This window comes from Thermochaetoides thermophila (genome assembly GCF_000221225.1).
Source record: "Thermochaetoides thermophila DSM 1495 unplaced genomic scaffold scf7180000011816, whole genome shotgun sequence".
In the NCBI taxonomy this organism is placed as follows: Eukaryota; Fungi; Ascomycota; class Sordariomycetes; order Sordariales; family Chaetomiaceae; genus Thermochaetoides; species Thermochaetoides thermophila.
Window position 1 is genome coordinate 3,602,368 of NW_006383032.1, and position 17,045 is coordinate 3,619,412.

The following is a 17,045-nucleotide window of genomic DNA, read 5'->3' on the forward strand; positions in this document are numbered from 1 at the left end:
TCCACTCCTCGGAGCTGCCCCAGGATGAATTTTTCGGCTCCAAGTTCATGATGGATGGGCGATCTTTCATGATGTGAACACTCTTTCGGCTTCATTTCACTTTGCATTTTGCCATTTATTCTAGCATGTATTTTGCTGACTGGCATTGTACTGGCGTTTTGGGGTTTACAGGTAGGGAGGTTGATTGCTGCATTGGCGTTCCTGCTGCAAATCTCATGTGAATCATGTCCGCATCTCCTAAGTTTTAGAAAGGACAAACACTCAGTCACGGTGCCCTTTTCCATAGCGGTTGTAATTACAGAGGGGATGGGCATGCGCAACCCTCCTCGACCATTAAGTTCACGAGCTTGCAATGAAGGCACCAAAAGATTGTTGCTCGTTTCAGAATGCCCCCATCACTGATGGATGAATGTTTATGACTTACCCATTGTGCAGTTCCTGAAAGGACTTCTTTTGCAGAAGTTGCTGCCTGGTGGGCGAGGAGACGGAATATGCTCGCAAAGGGCGTCAAGGATGAAGCCCAGATAGGAAAGACGTATAAGAAGCAATGGCAATTAATTCGATTTGGTATATTGCCTTGCCTTGAAATGCCATTCCATCCTTCCAAAACCCAACAAATCCCTATTTGCTCCAACCAAACCGCAACGCCGTGACCCTCCGTCCAGCTGAAATGCTTGATTACCAAGCTTATTTCTTGCCAGACTTCTTAATACCGTGGGCGCCCACACTCTGTTGGCATTGATCATTACATGGTAAGTGGCTGCAAATGTTTCCATCATGCAGCTTGAGTTGGGAATTTGTTGGGATGGACTCACCAGAGGGCCTCTGCCGGCGGCTTTGGCAGCAAGCTCCTTCTTAGCCTTCTCCACTGCAAGCAACGATGTGTGAGAATCATCTTCAATTTGAAAGAGGATCGCCATGAAGGCTAGCAGGCATCTTAGGGTGTGACCTGAGGGTAGGTCTTACGTTCACGCTGCTTCTGGAGGAAAGCCTTGTCCTCCTCGTCAAGCTCCCTCTTCTCCTTCTTGGGAGCCTGCAGTAAGGTAGTTAGATCTCAACTCTGGCAGTCAGGGAAAGACTAACGACATCATCTCAGAGATGCGCACCTTGAGGGGCTTGGCCTTGCCGCCTGGTGAGGAATGGCATGTTAGTCTGGCTGGCTAAAGGAGTTTAAGAGGTTGGATGCAATGGGAAGCCTACCTTCTCTGCTCTGGCCACCCATTTGAAATTTTATGATTTTTTCCGTGGTTTTTCGATTTTAGGAAACACGAACGCAGCAGCAGCAGACCTGTTGAAAACCGAAAGAGAATTTGACAGCAACACCCCTCAATGCCAGCGGTCAGCCGCCTTTATCACACAGCTTGCTTCAGGGTCCTCCAATCTTGGCAATCAGGGCGGTCAGCCGGCTAAACAACGGAACCCTGGCAGAAACAGAGGCTTCGCCCTGTCGGCGGCTGTGCTGTGGTTGACTACGTTCTGCTACCAGTCGGCGGCCAGTGCGCAGGCAGGCTCAAACTTCCGTCGCATCTAGGACTCCTCCAAACGCCACCGGAGTGGATTGCATCACATCCCATTCCATCTCAACAAGATATCCAATCTCTAATCAACATATTTCTTTTGACAACACACAAGCTGCGAATCTCCATTTGCTGCATCCCTCCATTATCGACAATACCGACCGCGATCACAGTTCACTTGATTGAGCTGCGCTCAGTGGTTTGTCTTGCAAATCATCACTGATACCTATAAGGCTGGCACCTACACAGAAGCAAGACAGGAAGGGAAAGTCGAGAAGTGGGAAAGGCATTCCGTCCAGTAACAGCGGCAAATCCCAAGTGGACAGCCTCTGTGCTTCTATATAGGTGCTTCTGGTGGTCGGTATAATGGCGTCTCTCAGCTCGGACGAGGGGGAAATCGTAGAGGCAACTCCCCTGCCTCGCTCTGAACAAAGCGGTGATGTTGACCGGAACGGCAGGCCCCGAGCCAGATATTTGTCTCGCACCCCCGACCTTGATCACGATCATGACCGTGACACACCATCGAGGGCTTACCATGACCCTCTCCGCCGACGAAATCAATCGCCCCGCGGCTGGAAGCGATCTCGAGATGACTACCGCGACTACCGCGACCACCGTGACCGCCGTGACCGCCGTGACTCGCGCAAGTCTCGTCCTCATCATGAGTCCGGCTCTCGAGACGACCGTCGTCCGTATCGCGACTTAGAGCGCCCTGTCTCTGATCGGTATGATGATCGTTCTGGCGCACGCGCTCGTAATCATCACGCAGACGACCACAGCTACGACCACGACCGCGAGCGTAACCGTGACGGCTATCCCGAAAAGCGACCCCGTATCCGCAGTCGCTCACCCCGCGGTCGCCCGGACAAGGAGAGACGGGACAGGGATAATGACAGGGACAGGGATCGAGGTCACAATGGTGCCGGTCCAGGGCAAGATCAAGACAAGTACAGTGCCCAAGTTGAGCGGCGTTTGGCAGATGGCTCTCCCAAGCGGGCGGCTCCTGCAGATGCCCTCAATGATGCTTCCAAGCATGAGGCTAAGACTGATCAGGGTGCGACGGTTGAAAGCGGCATCAACGGTCTTACAATATCATCAAACACCAGGTAGTAACCTTCTCATAACGGCCTACCCCCTGTTTATTGCACAACTGCTAACATTTAGATGCAGTGGCCCTAGTCAAGAGCCTGAGCCTGATGTTGACTGGGATCCCGATACTTTAATGGACGAAGAAGCTCGGGTCCAGGCTGAGATTGAGCGTCGGCGTCGTGCCAGAGAAGCGGCTCTAAAGCGAGGTCTTGATGCAACTTCTCCCGCGGTGCGGACGCTTCAAGCTGGCGACCAGGCTTCGTCCACACAGCCCTCGACGCGCCACAACACCCCAGGTTTACAGAGACCTGAGGGTGAGACGCCGGTATCTGGTAGGACAACTGCCCTCACCTCCTATCGCTTGTTGGAATATATCTGCTAACCAGATATCAGACGGCCGTCGGTCGCCTACTCTATCCCCTAGCAGGACTCAGGATGACATGTCACCCTCTGCGCTTAATTTTGCTGACGACCAGGCGCTCATCAATGCCCATGGCGCAGCCAAGGCCCGTGATGAAGATGGCCCCTCTGCTGCTGACTATGATCCAACAGTGGACATGAAAGAAGATGAACGTCGAGATGAGATGCGTCATGGCAGCCTGCATTTGCACGGCCAGTTGCGTCAAGGCTCCCTTGTTGAGGTCTCAAAACCTGCTCCAGAAAAGGAAGACAATAAGAAAGAGGCCGATGACGATGATGACTTCGACATGTTTGCTGAAGACTTCGCAGACAAGTTCGCTGCGCCGCCGGCTCCCAAACCAGATGCTGCCCAGGATACAAGAGCAGCGCAAGCTGGTGTAGCTGGCGGAGGTGGTATTTTGGAGGGAGACGATAAGGAGGGCTACTACAAGATCAGGCCGGGTGAAATTTTGGATGGCCGCTATCAGATTTCAACGACCCTGGGTCGGGGTATGTTCTCTGGTGTTGCCCGTGCTGTTGATATCGTAACCAAGAAGGTTGTCGCCATCAAGATCATGCGGAACAACGATGCCCTACGTAAAGGCGGCTACACTGAGATTGCCATCCTGCAGAAGCTCAACGAAGCAGATCCAGAGGACAAGAAGCACATTGTCCGGTTCGAACGGGCTTTCGAGTACAAGGGCCATCTATGTATGGCGTTCGAGAATCTAAGCATGAACCTTCGCGAGGTGCTGAAAAAGTTTGGTAACAACGTTGGCATCAATCTGAATGCCACACGCGCGTATGCTTATCAGATCTTCCTGGCCCTTGGTCATCTTCGCAAGTGCAGCATCATCCATGCTGATTTGAAGCCTGACAACATCTTGGTAGGTTGGCATTCGATCTTGCCGTGTTTAAAAGCATGAGCTTATCCATTTGTTAGGTTAACGAGGCCCGAAATGTGCTCAAGATCTGCGACTTGGGTACGGCAATTGATCGTTCTGATGCCGCCATGGCAGCCAACGAGCCGATGCCGTACCTGGTCAGCCGCTTTTACCGTGCTCCCGAGATCATCTTGGGCGTCCCTTTCGACTATGCGGTCGATATGTGGTCGATTGGTTGTACCTTGTATGAGCTGTACACGGGAAAGATCCTTTTCACGGGCGAGAACAACAACCAGATGCTCAAAAATATCATGGAGATCCGCGGGAAGTTGAGCGCCAAGTTCTACCGGCGCGGTGAGCTGGCGCACAACCATTTTGATGAAATGGGCAATTTCATCAGTGTGGAAAGGGACAAAATCTTAGGAAAGGTGAGTACGATCTTGCCCGTTTTCTTGCCTTTATCACTTGGTTGGCTTCGTGGCACGTTGGTGCTTTCACCACCTAGTTTTGGTGCCAAATCTCGGCAAGCAAGGTTCACTCCTCCTTTCTGGTCCTTCTTGGTTGTTCCTTCTACGCGCCCAACCATCATGACTGCTCTCTTTGCGTTTCCGTCGTAATACTAGACGGTTAACTGACTTGTTTGCAGACCAGCGTCCGCACCCTTCCTACCATTAAACCCACGCGTGACTTGCGTACCCGCTTGCTGGCCGCGTCACAGGGCATGAGTGATGCCGAGTCTCGTGATCTCAACCACTTCATTGATCTGCTCGAGCGCTGCCTGACGCTGACCCCAGAGAAAAGGATCACGCCCACAGAGGCGTTGAAGCATCCCTTTTTTACGCAGAGGAGCCTGGCTCGGTAAAGGAGAGCTTGCTTCTCCACTAAGAAGCAAGTTGCGGAGTGTAGATTCGTTTTGGGCGTAGAATAGGGCATTCCTCGGGGGCAGTACTTAAAACGTGACAAAAGTTCAATGGTTAAGCAGCGAGGAATGTTGAAGGCTGGCTTAATCTGAGAGCCAAGCGCTAGTATTTACAGGCAACTGACACAGAATCCGAGCGGTTATTGGTTGAGATAACCGCGCTGCCAGCCATTGGTGGAGTTCACTTGGGGAATTTCCCTCTCAAATTGACATAGTTCTTAATCAGTATTTTTGACATCACCCATTCTTGAGAGGTGAACAGCCTCGTCCGTATGAGACGGGTTGAAAATCCTGAGAGCTCCTTTGGGTATCACAATCAACAGCCCTTCTCTGATGTCTTCTGTTGTGACATAGCCAAAGCCGCAGATAGTTAAACCAGCTCACCCCTGCACCTGAGTAATGTGTAGTTTTCCCCTGTTTGCCTGTTCTTGGTATTGTGCTGCAATTGTGCTTGTTGCAAGCCTAAGGATATTGTCATTCCGTGCACGGCTGCTACAGCGCTCTATGCTTCACGTTTTGCATCCTTTGTATTAGATGAGCGTTTGGTTAGGCCATCATGTGTGCATCCTACAGAAAAGTGTAACTAATAATGCCGTGTGGATTAACTCTGATGTCTTAATCTACCGCTCTTTGATCCTGCTAGAAGTGAGTTACCGCATCTTTGCTGTGGTGTTGCGAAAATGGGACGAATTATGTTCACCGATGTTGGTGCTGTACCAAATCTGAATTACACCAAAGGTTGTGTTCATGTAGGGCTTCTTCACCTTGATGTTGTGAGCGTTCCCTGAAGTTTTCTAGGCCATTCTGCTTGGTTGGCCCTTTAACCCTTAATTCGTCCTAATTGGCTTTTACAAGGTGTCTGAATCCTTCTAATTCACCAACAGCTTGTGTTTAGTTCCATGTCTGGTATGCCATTTGTGTTCGAGGAGCAGTTCAGTCTTTGTGCCATTCTAATGAGAAAGTTCAAAATCATAAACCACTCTCCCCACACGTTGCTCAGCGGGATTGACAAGAGCGAAAGGCGTGGTTTTCTTGAGGCTCTATGGTTACACTGCTCTCCTCTCTAGCCACACAATATTCCAACCAGAAGAGATTTGTTGTCATGTTAACCATGGGTGTTTGAACTATTTCGCCACAGCAGCCAGAAACTTTCGTTCTCGGAAGCATTCTGAGAATGTCTTTTACACCAATAAGCGGAAAGTCAATGCGAGTGTCTCCTTACACCGTTACAATGGGCGACAACTTGCAGGAAGGTTCATGGCATGCAGGTTCGTGGCTCAGCTGCAAGTAATACATTAGTCGGATGAATACATGTTGAACAACAGGTCGTCTAGTTCGCGTCTTGGACTGCTGTGCCGCAGATGCTTAGGTTGTTCATCTAAATGCTGCTACTGTGTAGTGAAGAATCGAGAGGCATCCAAACATGTGGTTGGGACTCATTTATCGATAATCAGCTTGTAGATCCCTCCCTCCCAAAGTCTCCTGACTATAAAGTGGTGAGGAAAGCGAAGGCAGCACTGAAGGACACAACAGGCACCCAGACATCTTGACATCCTTTTCTGTCACATTCATTCCTTCAACTCCATCGTTATGTGTAGCACAGAAACTCTAGCATCCTGTCAACCCCCAACCACTCCTACAAACTAAAATAATCTCGGTTGACCTGGAATATTGGAAGTTGTTGGTAGCCAAGATTATCTCACAGCAGCAACAACTAGCCATCGCATTCCTCCCGTTTTTAGTGTAGCAGTTTCCGTCACATCATGTTGCAGTTCGTGGATGACGAGTTGTGTTGTAGACGGGAAGCGAAGGATGCGGCTGCCCGATTGCTCTGGCTTATCCGCCGTTGTCGTGCATCCAACCCGCTTGCTCCTGCAATGGAGCGCGCGCCAATACGGTGGGCCAATTGTCCCGACCGTTTGGCTTGCTGACTGCGTCTAGGCACGTTGCCGCCTGTCTAGGGAAGTTGGCACGATTGAGACGTCCTGTGGGGTTGAACAACCAGTTTCAGATGACTCTATTCCCAAAAATCAGCCTGCTACCAATGACACGTAAATTCTTTCTGAGACACACGACAATTGGCATCATCCAGCTGTGATATTGGAGTAAACTTGAGGCACCGCAATCGATCAGCTAGTTTGTCGTGATCGCCTCCATCAAGCGCTCTCCGTCATGGCAAACGCCACCGGCCTATAACAGGCAGACAACTGCAGAAATACGGTTACTGTGAGTCACTACAATGCTGGCCTAAGAAAGTTTCATGGTGAGAAATAGGAAGTCCGATCAAAAATCGTTTGACGATGTTGTTGCCATCTACATCTTATGCCTCTATGGTGAAGTGCTTCCTTTGCCGTGGCACAGCACTAAATATGATCACCTAAGGATCTCGAAACAAACAGTGGTGTCTCGAAGAAGCGACTGGCGTGTTGAGATAGATCGAGCAGATGGGAGAACCAAGTCTTGGTAGTCAATGGTAGGATAGGTCTCTCAGGAGGGTGGTCCCTCATAAGAGACATATGGCCTTGGTTGAACAGGTAGATACCAAAAATGACTGCCTATCAGAACCACGGGCCCAATGGTTTAAGGCACTGCAGCAAGATGACTTGATGGCGGCCCCAAAAATACCGTAAGGAGGCTAACCAAAGAAAGGATTCAAAGTAAAGCTGCGAAGCTTACGAGATAGATCCGATGACGTATTGCTCATGATTACGACGACAAGATCGACTGTTCTCCCATAGTCTGTGGCAGTGTAACATAGCAATCCCAGGCTACCCCAAGACGCCGATCTAAATGAAGCAAGCACGTCGATCGTTGTTGATCGAGGGTTCGTGGAAGGAAGACTGCGTAGGATGACTCTCCTAGCATCACAGTTAGCGTTGCCACCGGCCGCGGCTGAGCTTTGTCACCCAGGGACCGGGTCCGTGACAACTCCGAAGCCCGTCGGTGGCAACACCGGATGACCTCCGAACGGAGGCCTCGGAGGTGGGATCCTTTACTGTTGAGACACTGTCGGACGTAGCCCTCTCCAGGGAGGGTCACTTTATCGGGCCCGGACAGCCTTTCTGACTCGAAGAGCTTTGGACGGTCCCAGGACAGCCGAGCGTAATGCAAGGGTGTTGTTTGACCTGTCTGATGCTTTGACGCCAGCGTTTCCGCTCGAGCTTCTAACTGACTCTTGACTACCCAGCTCGCGAGAGATGCGGCGGTTTCATCGGCTGTTGTCGGCAGCATTTGATCCAATGATTGTGAAGGCGCCAGTTGATGACTGCTAATGACTCCGAGAATCTCATGTGCTTGCAGGAGACTTGAGCCATGCTGCGCATACCCATACGGCAGACGCTCAATGTCCGGAGCTGATTGAACCCCGTTTCATCGGTCCAGGGGATGTGTACGTGATAGTCAGAACGGCTGCGCCTGTTGGACTGGTGCATCATATTGCCGATCATGGTCTGCACTACGGGTTCTCCCGCGGCTTGCAGCGCCTGGTGCTGCACATTCACAGCAGAAGTTGATGAATATGCCAGTCATGCTGCGTCCTGCTGGGGGTAGCGGCAAGCTCGGCTGTTACGAGTTTGCCAAGGCATGCAACCTAGAGCGGCAGATCATCATCTCATCTTTACTTGTACACAGGATATGCTCCGACGGCTCTGCAGTAGCGCACATGCAATGCAGAATGCGGAGTAGTATCTAACTTAGGATGGTCTACCTACCAATAGATATGTCGCGTCCATGGCTATGCCAGGTTTCCGACGAGATGGAAAGGTCCGCAGCACTCCAGAGGCAGCAACCAAGTTAAGTGAACGGTGCCCCCTCTAAACGCCCGGAAACTCTTCAATCCGAAGCGAAAATAGAACATCGAAGGGCTGCAAATCTACGGTGGCATGGCAGAAGACATACTACTTCCATACGAGAATGATCGTTTTAAGACAAGAATTGACATGGTAAGAGCATACGAACCTATAGGTTCTCCCTATTCACACATGTGATATCTGTGATATTGGGTGTGATGGGAGCCGCCGAGTTTCCCCATGCCAAACAGGGGACTGTTTCTTTTCATGGTCCTTACCAACCTTGTTTAAATCACTTGCAGCATCAGGCACATGGTGCAGGTTGGCGCCGTGCGGGGATTGTTCTGGAAGCCATGATCAACTGTGTTGTAAAAATTCCTATCATTAATCATCGGGTGTGATTGCTGGTATGTACAAGAAACTTGTAAACACACGTTGAATGGTAGATGTTAGAAAACGTTGGCAAAACATGTCGACTAATCGATAGGGCCATCAGGTAGGCCATCATCGTTTGTGCCATAATACTTAAGCATGCTTGTAGGCGCTGGTAATGCTGCAGCGGCCTGATCTCTTGGCCTACCGATGGGCAACAGAGAACAGAGTGGCCTGGAATATCAACGTTGGGACAGGCTACCTCTGCATGGCTTTTGGCAGATATTTGTGGTGCACAATTTGACTCAAGGAATAGCCGCCCGTTTGCTGTCTACCGATGTATTAAACGAACGCGAGTCATGCCACATTGTGGACAAAGGAAGGATTTGGAAAACCAAGATAACTCTTGTCTTGCTTAAACAGCCAGATAGAAGTGTTTGATACTTCCCGAGGTGGGCGAGGTTCACCTAGACAAATAACCGCATATCTGATAGACTTTCTGGGGGATACATTGATATGGAAAGCTGCGAATCTGTATCTCAGTTGCGGTAATCAGCATATGGTAATAATATCATGCTACTAACGGGTTGACAACAGTCGCAGACTCAGAACCTGATTGGCGCCGCACATGCACAGTAAGATTGACGGAGCCGCCCAATCAAAGGCCCTTATATACGTAATACAACTTCCCCACCCCCACTCATGTTTCGGCAAGAGGCGGTCCCATCTTGACGCATGTCGTTGTGAGGCTTTTGGCGATATGCATGCGACCTGGAGCGGAGATGCTCGACTGATCCACGCCAATCTGTGGCCAGTCAGATGCGCCTTGGCAGACCGCCCCGATTTTGGTGCATTTGATGGATGCTGATCGATCTGACAATCTCACAAGAAGCTTCTTCCACCAGGCCCACCATCAGGACTGGCGGTCCAGCCCAAAACTGGAGCCCGACGATTGCATCTTCACATCCTGGCGTCTGCACTACATAGGAGGCTACCTGGGATCCGCCCAAAGTGCAGTTTGAATGCAGTCTGAATGTTGATAAGTGATACAGATTACCATGCTGTTCGCGACCGGGCGTTTACCTTGACATCCCAGCTCACAAGTTACAGCGTATGCAACCCCTGAGTAGATCGCTGCGCAGTAGAAACAGACGTGTCAGAGGAGGGCGTGCATCTGTGTCACCGGCAGCAATCCTGGAGCGATCGGGCTGTGTGGGCTGGGGTGCCCCTCCGGTGCGAGGCTCGAATCGAATCGTCAGAATGTCCTTAGTCAACGACTCACTTGTCCTTGGCTTCATGTCCGCAGGTGCTTGGCCTTGCTTGGCAACATTCTCCCGAGCTGCTATTGATCCCTGTTCCATGGTTTTTCGATGGCCATGTCCTTCCGTTGTGACCAGCGACGCCGGTTCCAAGGGCCCGTTTCTTCCGGGATCCAGGGCTAGCAGCAGGGCTCTCTTGCCTGGTAAAAATGTGTCGAAACAATAGCCTTGATACAGGTGTTCCCCATTGTTGACAGCTTCTAGCAGCCACACTAACTTTGTACTGTTATTAGATGTGTGCCCCTTTTGCCTCGATACCAACCACCTGTTGGCACTTTCTAGGCTTGAAGTTTACAATAATGTAGAGGATTTTGACGCCTCGGAAAAGCCGTTGGGGTATTGCGGGTTGCCTGATGAAAGAGGTCACTCGGTATAACTCCAAGGCGCAAACAAACAGGCAACGTCTCACAATCATGGATTCGCCTGGAAGCTCCCTTCACCAAGCGGCAAAGAACTATTCACCATCCTTTCCGGGCCTGACGCATGCAATCCCACCAACCTGCTGATCCGCAGAAAACAGAACGGTCGTGAGTGGCTTTCAGACCCGAGGTGTGGCAGCCAATCAATGCGGACCTTGATTCAGTTGCCCATTGTTTCCCGTCAAAGCATGGATTGTTTTGCCAAGTTCCTGCCTACCTAGCAGCTTTTTCCCGAGCCTGGCGCCAGAGACTTGGCCGTCCGATCGTGAGCCTATGATTGGCCGACTCGATAACGTGGACGTCTGCAGCTCCTTGAACCCCCTCCATCCACCCGTTGTCATTTGGATGTGGCTTTCACTTACCTTCTTTTTTTTGGTTTTGCCATCCTCAGCCGACTGTGTTTTGCCATGTTTTTGTCTGTTGTACCCAGCCGCTATTTGCTTACGGGGTCCGCCTGCTTACGCGTACGGATCCGTACAGTACGGATACGCTTGCCTCGGAGAGCATATGAAAGAGTGTGTATCTGTTTCATAAGACTTGCATGCGCAGCAGAGTTCGAAAATAAAAGCAGAAATCGTGCCGCTCAGACGTGCCCTGTCACATGTCACAGGGCTTCACTATGCCTGGAGATTTGCCCAGCGTTCAACAGTTGAAATCACACATGAGGGAACCATGGTTTCCCAAACAACCGCATGATGGCGAGAACCAGCTATGTGTTCACGCGCCCGGTTGGAAGTCGGCGGCCGGAGTTGACGATGCCCGACAGGCCAATCCCCCAAGATGCTCCTTTTTTCACAAACGGGAGGTCGCCGTAATCCAGAGAGGCTTGGGTGTGGATGCTGGCCATTTTTTTTATTGGCATGTGGGGTGGCTGAGGGAATGATAAATGGGGCGTTTTTGCTGTTGTCATCAGCGGCACAAGAAGAAATGGTAGTGTCACACGAAGGAACGAGCGTCGCGCTTGTGGTGTGTCAGCCAAAGCTGGGGTCCGGTTGTGGGCAGGTTGCGGCGGGTAGTCCGCCAGCATGCCAGCGAGCGGCTAGTGGCCACTCGTAATGTGCCCCACATACCACACACCACCACCGCCGGGCACCGGGCAAATCGAGCAAATCTCGCTCGTGTGCAGTGTGCAGGTCGAAATGAGAAGACTCCCGCCCACAGGGGCCCACCGCCTGGGCCACCGCCCGGCGCCCACCTCATCATGCTGCACACGGGCCACACACTGCAGGCCCCAGCCATGCCTGATGCGGACTAGCGCTGCGCAACCATGATTAAGAATAGGATGGTGGCAGCGTGCTGAAAAGTGCTGGGCATGCTGGAAATGGCCTGTGCTGGACAAACAGTTAGGTACCCCATGCCTCTCTCCCCGGGACCAGCGCATCAACCAGGGGCTGAGGATTTGCGGCGGGACGGATCCCTTCGGTCGATGGATGGATCCATTTTTGCCATAGGTCCGTCCATGCGGCCCAGTCTCCCACGTCTCCCATGTCTCCCAAGGGGGTCCAATCAAGGCTCCCCCAGACAGGCAAATGAGGGCAAAGAGGCAGGGCGGCGACTGGCAGATATCAGTATGGCTCAACCACTCAGCCCGCTGTCACTTGATATCTTGAAGGCTTGCTGCTGAAGGCTCACGACAACTGTTTCGCCTCTCCTCCCGCCCGCCCTCTTTCTTCAACTTCCACTAATAAAAACCACCGTTCTCCCTTTTTTCCTTTCCGGATTTGCTCCTTCGGCGCCTCATTCCACACTTTGCGTCCGTGTCGTTGGAGTTCTGTCCGTTCTGTCCTCTTTACGCTTTACCTCCTACATCTCTTACGCACATTACCCGCAACTTACCTAATCCTCTCTCTTCCCTTTTTTTTAGTTCTCAGTCAACCAACCATCCTGGGCCTTATGAGGACTGTTCGCCCCTTCTCTGGTTGACTAACCACACACGCCTCGCCAACGGCTCAAAGTGTCTAGCTTGACGCGTTCGCTCGAGTTAGCTCTTGTCTGCCAAACTTGTCAGCCCGGAGGATCCGCTAAAGCCAGCCCGCTCCCTGCTGGAACAAAACCCCCCTCTGGAGGCTGGACCGTTGATTCTTGATATCTGGGTGCCCCGATTTTCTCCTTGGTTTTTTTGTCAGGAGAATTGCCATTCCCTTGGACCAATCCAAAGGAGCTGGTACCCTCTTAAGGACCCAGTGCTGTTTTTTCTTTCTTTGCTCAGGCCCTCGTCCTCTTTTTTTCTAGCAGGCTTAGACATCTGAACCGGAGCCGCGGAAACCGAAGTGTGGCCAGCGCTTCCCTCTCTTCAACCCGAAGGACAAGGAACCACTATCAGACAGATCATGCAGCATGTTTCAGTTTTCGGATACCCCACTCCGCCAGCGTCGCCAGCCTTTGATCAGCCTTGCGCTATCCCGGCTCAGCACTTGACCATCCACCACCAGCACCCGTGTCTGCCTCGCTACCCCCCCATCACGCCTGAGGAGAGGTTAGGGAGGTTCATCACGGGCTCGCTGCAATTGACAGAAATCGTGGGAACAGGCGCCTATGGTGTTGTGTACTCAGCCGTCGATACCAAGACGCAGGTGCGCTATGCTGTGAAGTGCCTGAGCAGGTTCAATCCGGATGGAACGCCTTTAGATCAACGCCAGTTGGCTTTCCAGACCAGGGAGATCCGGTTACACTACCTCGCCTCCAAACATAAGAATGTGGTCTCGATCCTGAAAATTATCGATGCGCCGGACGCCATTTACGTTGTACTAGAGTACTGCCCCGAGGGCGATTTGTTTTTTAACATCACCGAGCGCGGTCAGTACGTGGGTAAGGATGATTTGGCCAAGCAGGTCTTCCTTCAAATCCTGGATGCCGTGGAGCATTGCCACAAGCTGCACATCTACCATCGGGACCTAAAGCCGGAAAACATTCTGGTGTCTGACCAGGGGAGGACTGTCAAGTTGGCAGACTTCGGCCTGGCCACTTCTTCTGAGAAGTCTGAAGATTATGGTTGTGGTTCAACCTTTTACATGTCTCCAGGTAGGTTCTCTCAACTATTGGCCCAGAGGTCTTGTCTCTACATTCGCCTGCTCTTCATTTCCTTCCCATCGAATATTTACCCACTGACATACATTCCTTTCCCTTTTCTAGAATGCCTGGATCATTCATCAAGCAAGCCATTTTATTACTGTGCTCCCAATGATGTCTGGAGTCTTGGAGTTATCTTGGTGAACCTGACTTGTGGTCGGAATCCGTGGAAGCAGGCCTCCATGGAGGATTCCACTTATCGGGCCTACACTAGGAACCGGGATTTCCTCAAGACCATCCTTCCGGTGTCAGACGAGCTGAACGACATCCTGGGAAGAATCTTTACGCGGAACCCAGAGCAAAGGATCACGCTTCCAGAGCTGCGCCGCCGGATTCTTGCGTGCTCCAAGTTCACCGAGCAGCAGCCGGCTGCCACGCTTTCACAGGAGCCTATCCTTCCTGGGCCTGCGGTATCACCTTACGTTTGCGATGATGACTCGCCCATGGGTGACGGCGACGCATGTGAGTACGATGACGACGACAGCGCCGCCGCCGAGTATGACCATGATGTTCCGCTTTCGCCCACTTCGTCGGAGGGAGGGTCGACCTGCTCATCTGGAAGCAGCAGCAGCAGCTCTTCGTTCACTTCGACGTGCTCCAGCATTGACGAGTTTGACAAAGACGAGGAAGAGTTTGCCGAAGATAGGGCAGAGGTCAAGACACCCCCGCCACCTACTACGTTACCAACCGAGCCGGCGGTTTGCGAGGCTGAGGATCTGCGGATGGCTTTCCCCCCCCAAGTTCACTATCAGCAACAGCACTACCAGCATCCACAGGCCATGTCCCAGTACCCGCACGCCTATGACATGCCCGTGCAGGAACCCGTTTACCATCCTCACCCCATCCCGGTCCCTCCTCAGGCCGCGTGTACACCGAAGTTTTATCAGCTGCAGCATTACGTTTATGAGATGTTCCGGCCTGCGCAGCCGACTACACCCGCAACGTCCCAGCTGCGCCACCCAGTCCCCTTCTACCCCCAGATTTCGCTTTTTGCCCATATGCCGGGTTTTTAAGACGATTAGCCAGTTGGGCCGTTTCCAGCAGTCGGCGCCGCAGATGTGCCGAGCATGAAGCCACATCTTTTACGTTTATCCCTTTAGTTTGAGGAGAGGACCCGATTACTCTACAGATGTTTTAACTCCTTAGGGCATTTGTTCACATTCTCCCCTCTCCTCGTTTCTAAGTTCGGCATCCGAAGGAGTGCGAGAGCTTATCTTGTCCATATTTTGCGAAACATATATTTACGTTTTTTGTTCTTCCATTGTCAGCTATAGGGCGGGAACATTCTTGGAAAGCATTTAAGTGGCGCTTTAGGCAGGATAGGTTTCAAGGTGGGGTGGTGGTTTGTTGCCTCATTTTCCTTCGGGTGGCCGTTCACTACCTTTTCCGGTGGTTTCTTTTTAATACCCAATCGGCTTCTATCCTGAAAAATAGAAAGGAAAGAGGGACTGTCGGAGAAAGCAGGCAGCACAATGAACTTGTTGGTTATTCTGGGAAATGATACCACATTTAGGGGTCTTATGGGCTTGAAATTAGAGATACCGGGCCAATAGCCCAACATGTTGCATGGCAGTAAGCTGGACGCACATGGTTTGAGAATATACGTTACCACGCCCGGCAAGTTTACTCTCTTTGTTGGCTGGCCTCAGTCCGAGACGGTAGACAATACCAGGGCGCTTTAACAAGCAAGCAGCCTGAAATAGAGCAGCTTTGTTTGACAATGTGGGCATGATGATGCATTCGTGATGTGAACCGAGGCTACCAACGGGCGGAAGGTCACAATCTGTGTGCCTAGGTGCCTACTCTGCTCTGTGGACATTCACGCTTCAGATTCCGGCCGTTTCACGACACGACAAAGGGTTGTGATGCTCGAAGCAGCGAGAGACGTTGGCCATTCTAGTTCCATCAAGTGTGTCTAAGTTGACTTGAGATTCAACGGCACAAGAGGCAACTAATTGTTGGACTGCCCAGTAAAGCAGCGGAAACCTCGAAAATCTATATGTTACATTCACTCTAACACCCAATTCTCAGCGTTGCAAAGATGCAATACCGTAATGTTGCGTCGTAATATCGCTCCGCACTTATAATTTTCCACATTCATTTCATTACCTACCTAGGTACCCGTTGTTTCAGCACCCACAGTACTGTGTACCTGATGTCATTGCCAAAAGGGACATTTCTCTTGCCTCCCCTACACGTAGGGATGTCTCATGACAGCATCAACAACAGTTCCCTTGTCGTTGAATGCCGCGTCGCATCCACCTTGCAGCAGGTCTCAGTTAGCGCAGGCTCACCGCCTTGCCGATTGCCTGTTGTCTGCACTCTCCTGATTAATGCATTGGTGCAGTTCATGCATGGATGGTAACGGAGCTACTACGAGTAGATGCATAGGAAAACTGCTGCTGTGCACTAGCGATGCAGTTGCACGCAACACCATCTGATGCAAGGTTGATTCGTTGGGCCATGGCAGAGCACTGGTGGGCTCAAGGTTGGAGATGGGGTTCATTGGCTATGTGGGAAAACGCCACGTCGCCCTGCCTTTTTACCGTCTCATGCGCTGGGTATCACCGCATGCATGCAGCACAACCTGCCTTGCAACTTGGTGAGCCGAGAGCGGGACTTAGATTGTGTTGCATGACGGCATTGTTTGGGAGGTTGATTGGAGATGGAGATGATGCGTGGGACGACAGCAGTCGAGGGGATGGAGTTATGCTTCGGCTCCTCGGAACGGGATGCTTGTCTGTTACTGTCTGAGACGGACAGGCGGTACCTATCTCCTACACTATTGAATAGAGACGCGGACAAACACATTGAGGTGTTCATCTCATAGTCTGGTTACCACTGCAGGTGCAAGGGTTCAGAGAGAGAAACGTGGCGAGCAGCAAACAGCATTCGAGCAACACGAGATCAATAGTACGGAGCGCGATCGAATGTTCCATCACCGACCGCCCAGGAATGTCTGTTGAACCTCGACCAGGCGAGTGCGTGTGCTTCTGGGGAACATGGACTTCTCCGGCATGAGAAGCCAAGATCATGGACAAACTAAAAAATGAGGCTTGAGCAGGATAGATGTTGCCTGAGCCTGCCCTTTGTTACTCCTCTCATTGGCGCTTTGGGCACGCAGCTGCGACATGCTGCAGGGAAGGCTGGGCACACAGGCAAGCCACCATGACACAGGACGAGAGCCGAGATCGTCAGTGAATGTAAATGTCAATGTTTGAGTCTCTCATGATCTCAAGAAAAGATGGCGAAGCCTTTGATCGGCCCTGT

General features: G+C 51.5%; 3 protein-coding genes across 3 annotated transcripts; 2 read left to right on the forward strand and 1 right to left on the reverse strand.

Annotated features, from left to right (window-relative positions):
- Positions 1–687: 687 nt before the first annotated feature.
- On the reverse strand, positions 688–1,222 carry CTHT_0030750 (uncharacterized protein; the record flags this gene model as incomplete). The annotated part of the gene is made up of 5 exons (XM_006693461.1): positions 688–729; positions 816–868; positions 967–1,033; positions 1,107–1,129; positions 1,201–1,222. The coding sequence occupies 5 exons, from the start codon at positions 1,220–1,222 to the stop codon at positions 688–690; spliced, it is 207 nt and encodes a 68-aa protein (XP_006693524.1).
- A 661-nt stretch (positions 1,223–1,883) lies between these two features.
- On the forward strand, positions 1,884–4,751 carry CTHT_0030760 (uncharacterized protein; the record flags this gene model as incomplete). The annotated part of the gene is made up of 5 exons (XM_006693462.1): positions 1,884–2,623; positions 2,688–2,938; positions 3,000–3,892; positions 3,949–4,317; positions 4,536–4,751. 5 exons carry the CDS (start codon positions 1,884–1,886, stop codon positions 4,749–4,751), a joined length of 2,469 nt encoding a protein of 822 aa, XP_006693525.1.
- Positions 4,752–13,036: 8,285 nt separating this feature from the next.
- Positions 13,037–14,788, forward strand: CTHT_0030770 (putative serine/threonine protein; the record flags this gene model as incomplete). Its single annotated transcript, XM_006693463.1, has 2 exons — positions 13,037–13,727; positions 13,839–14,788. 2 exons carry the CDS (start codon positions 13,037–13,039, stop codon positions 14,786–14,788), a joined length of 1,641 nt encoding a protein of 546 aa, XP_006693526.1.
- Between the last annotated feature and the right edge of the window lie 2,257 nt (positions 14,789–17,045).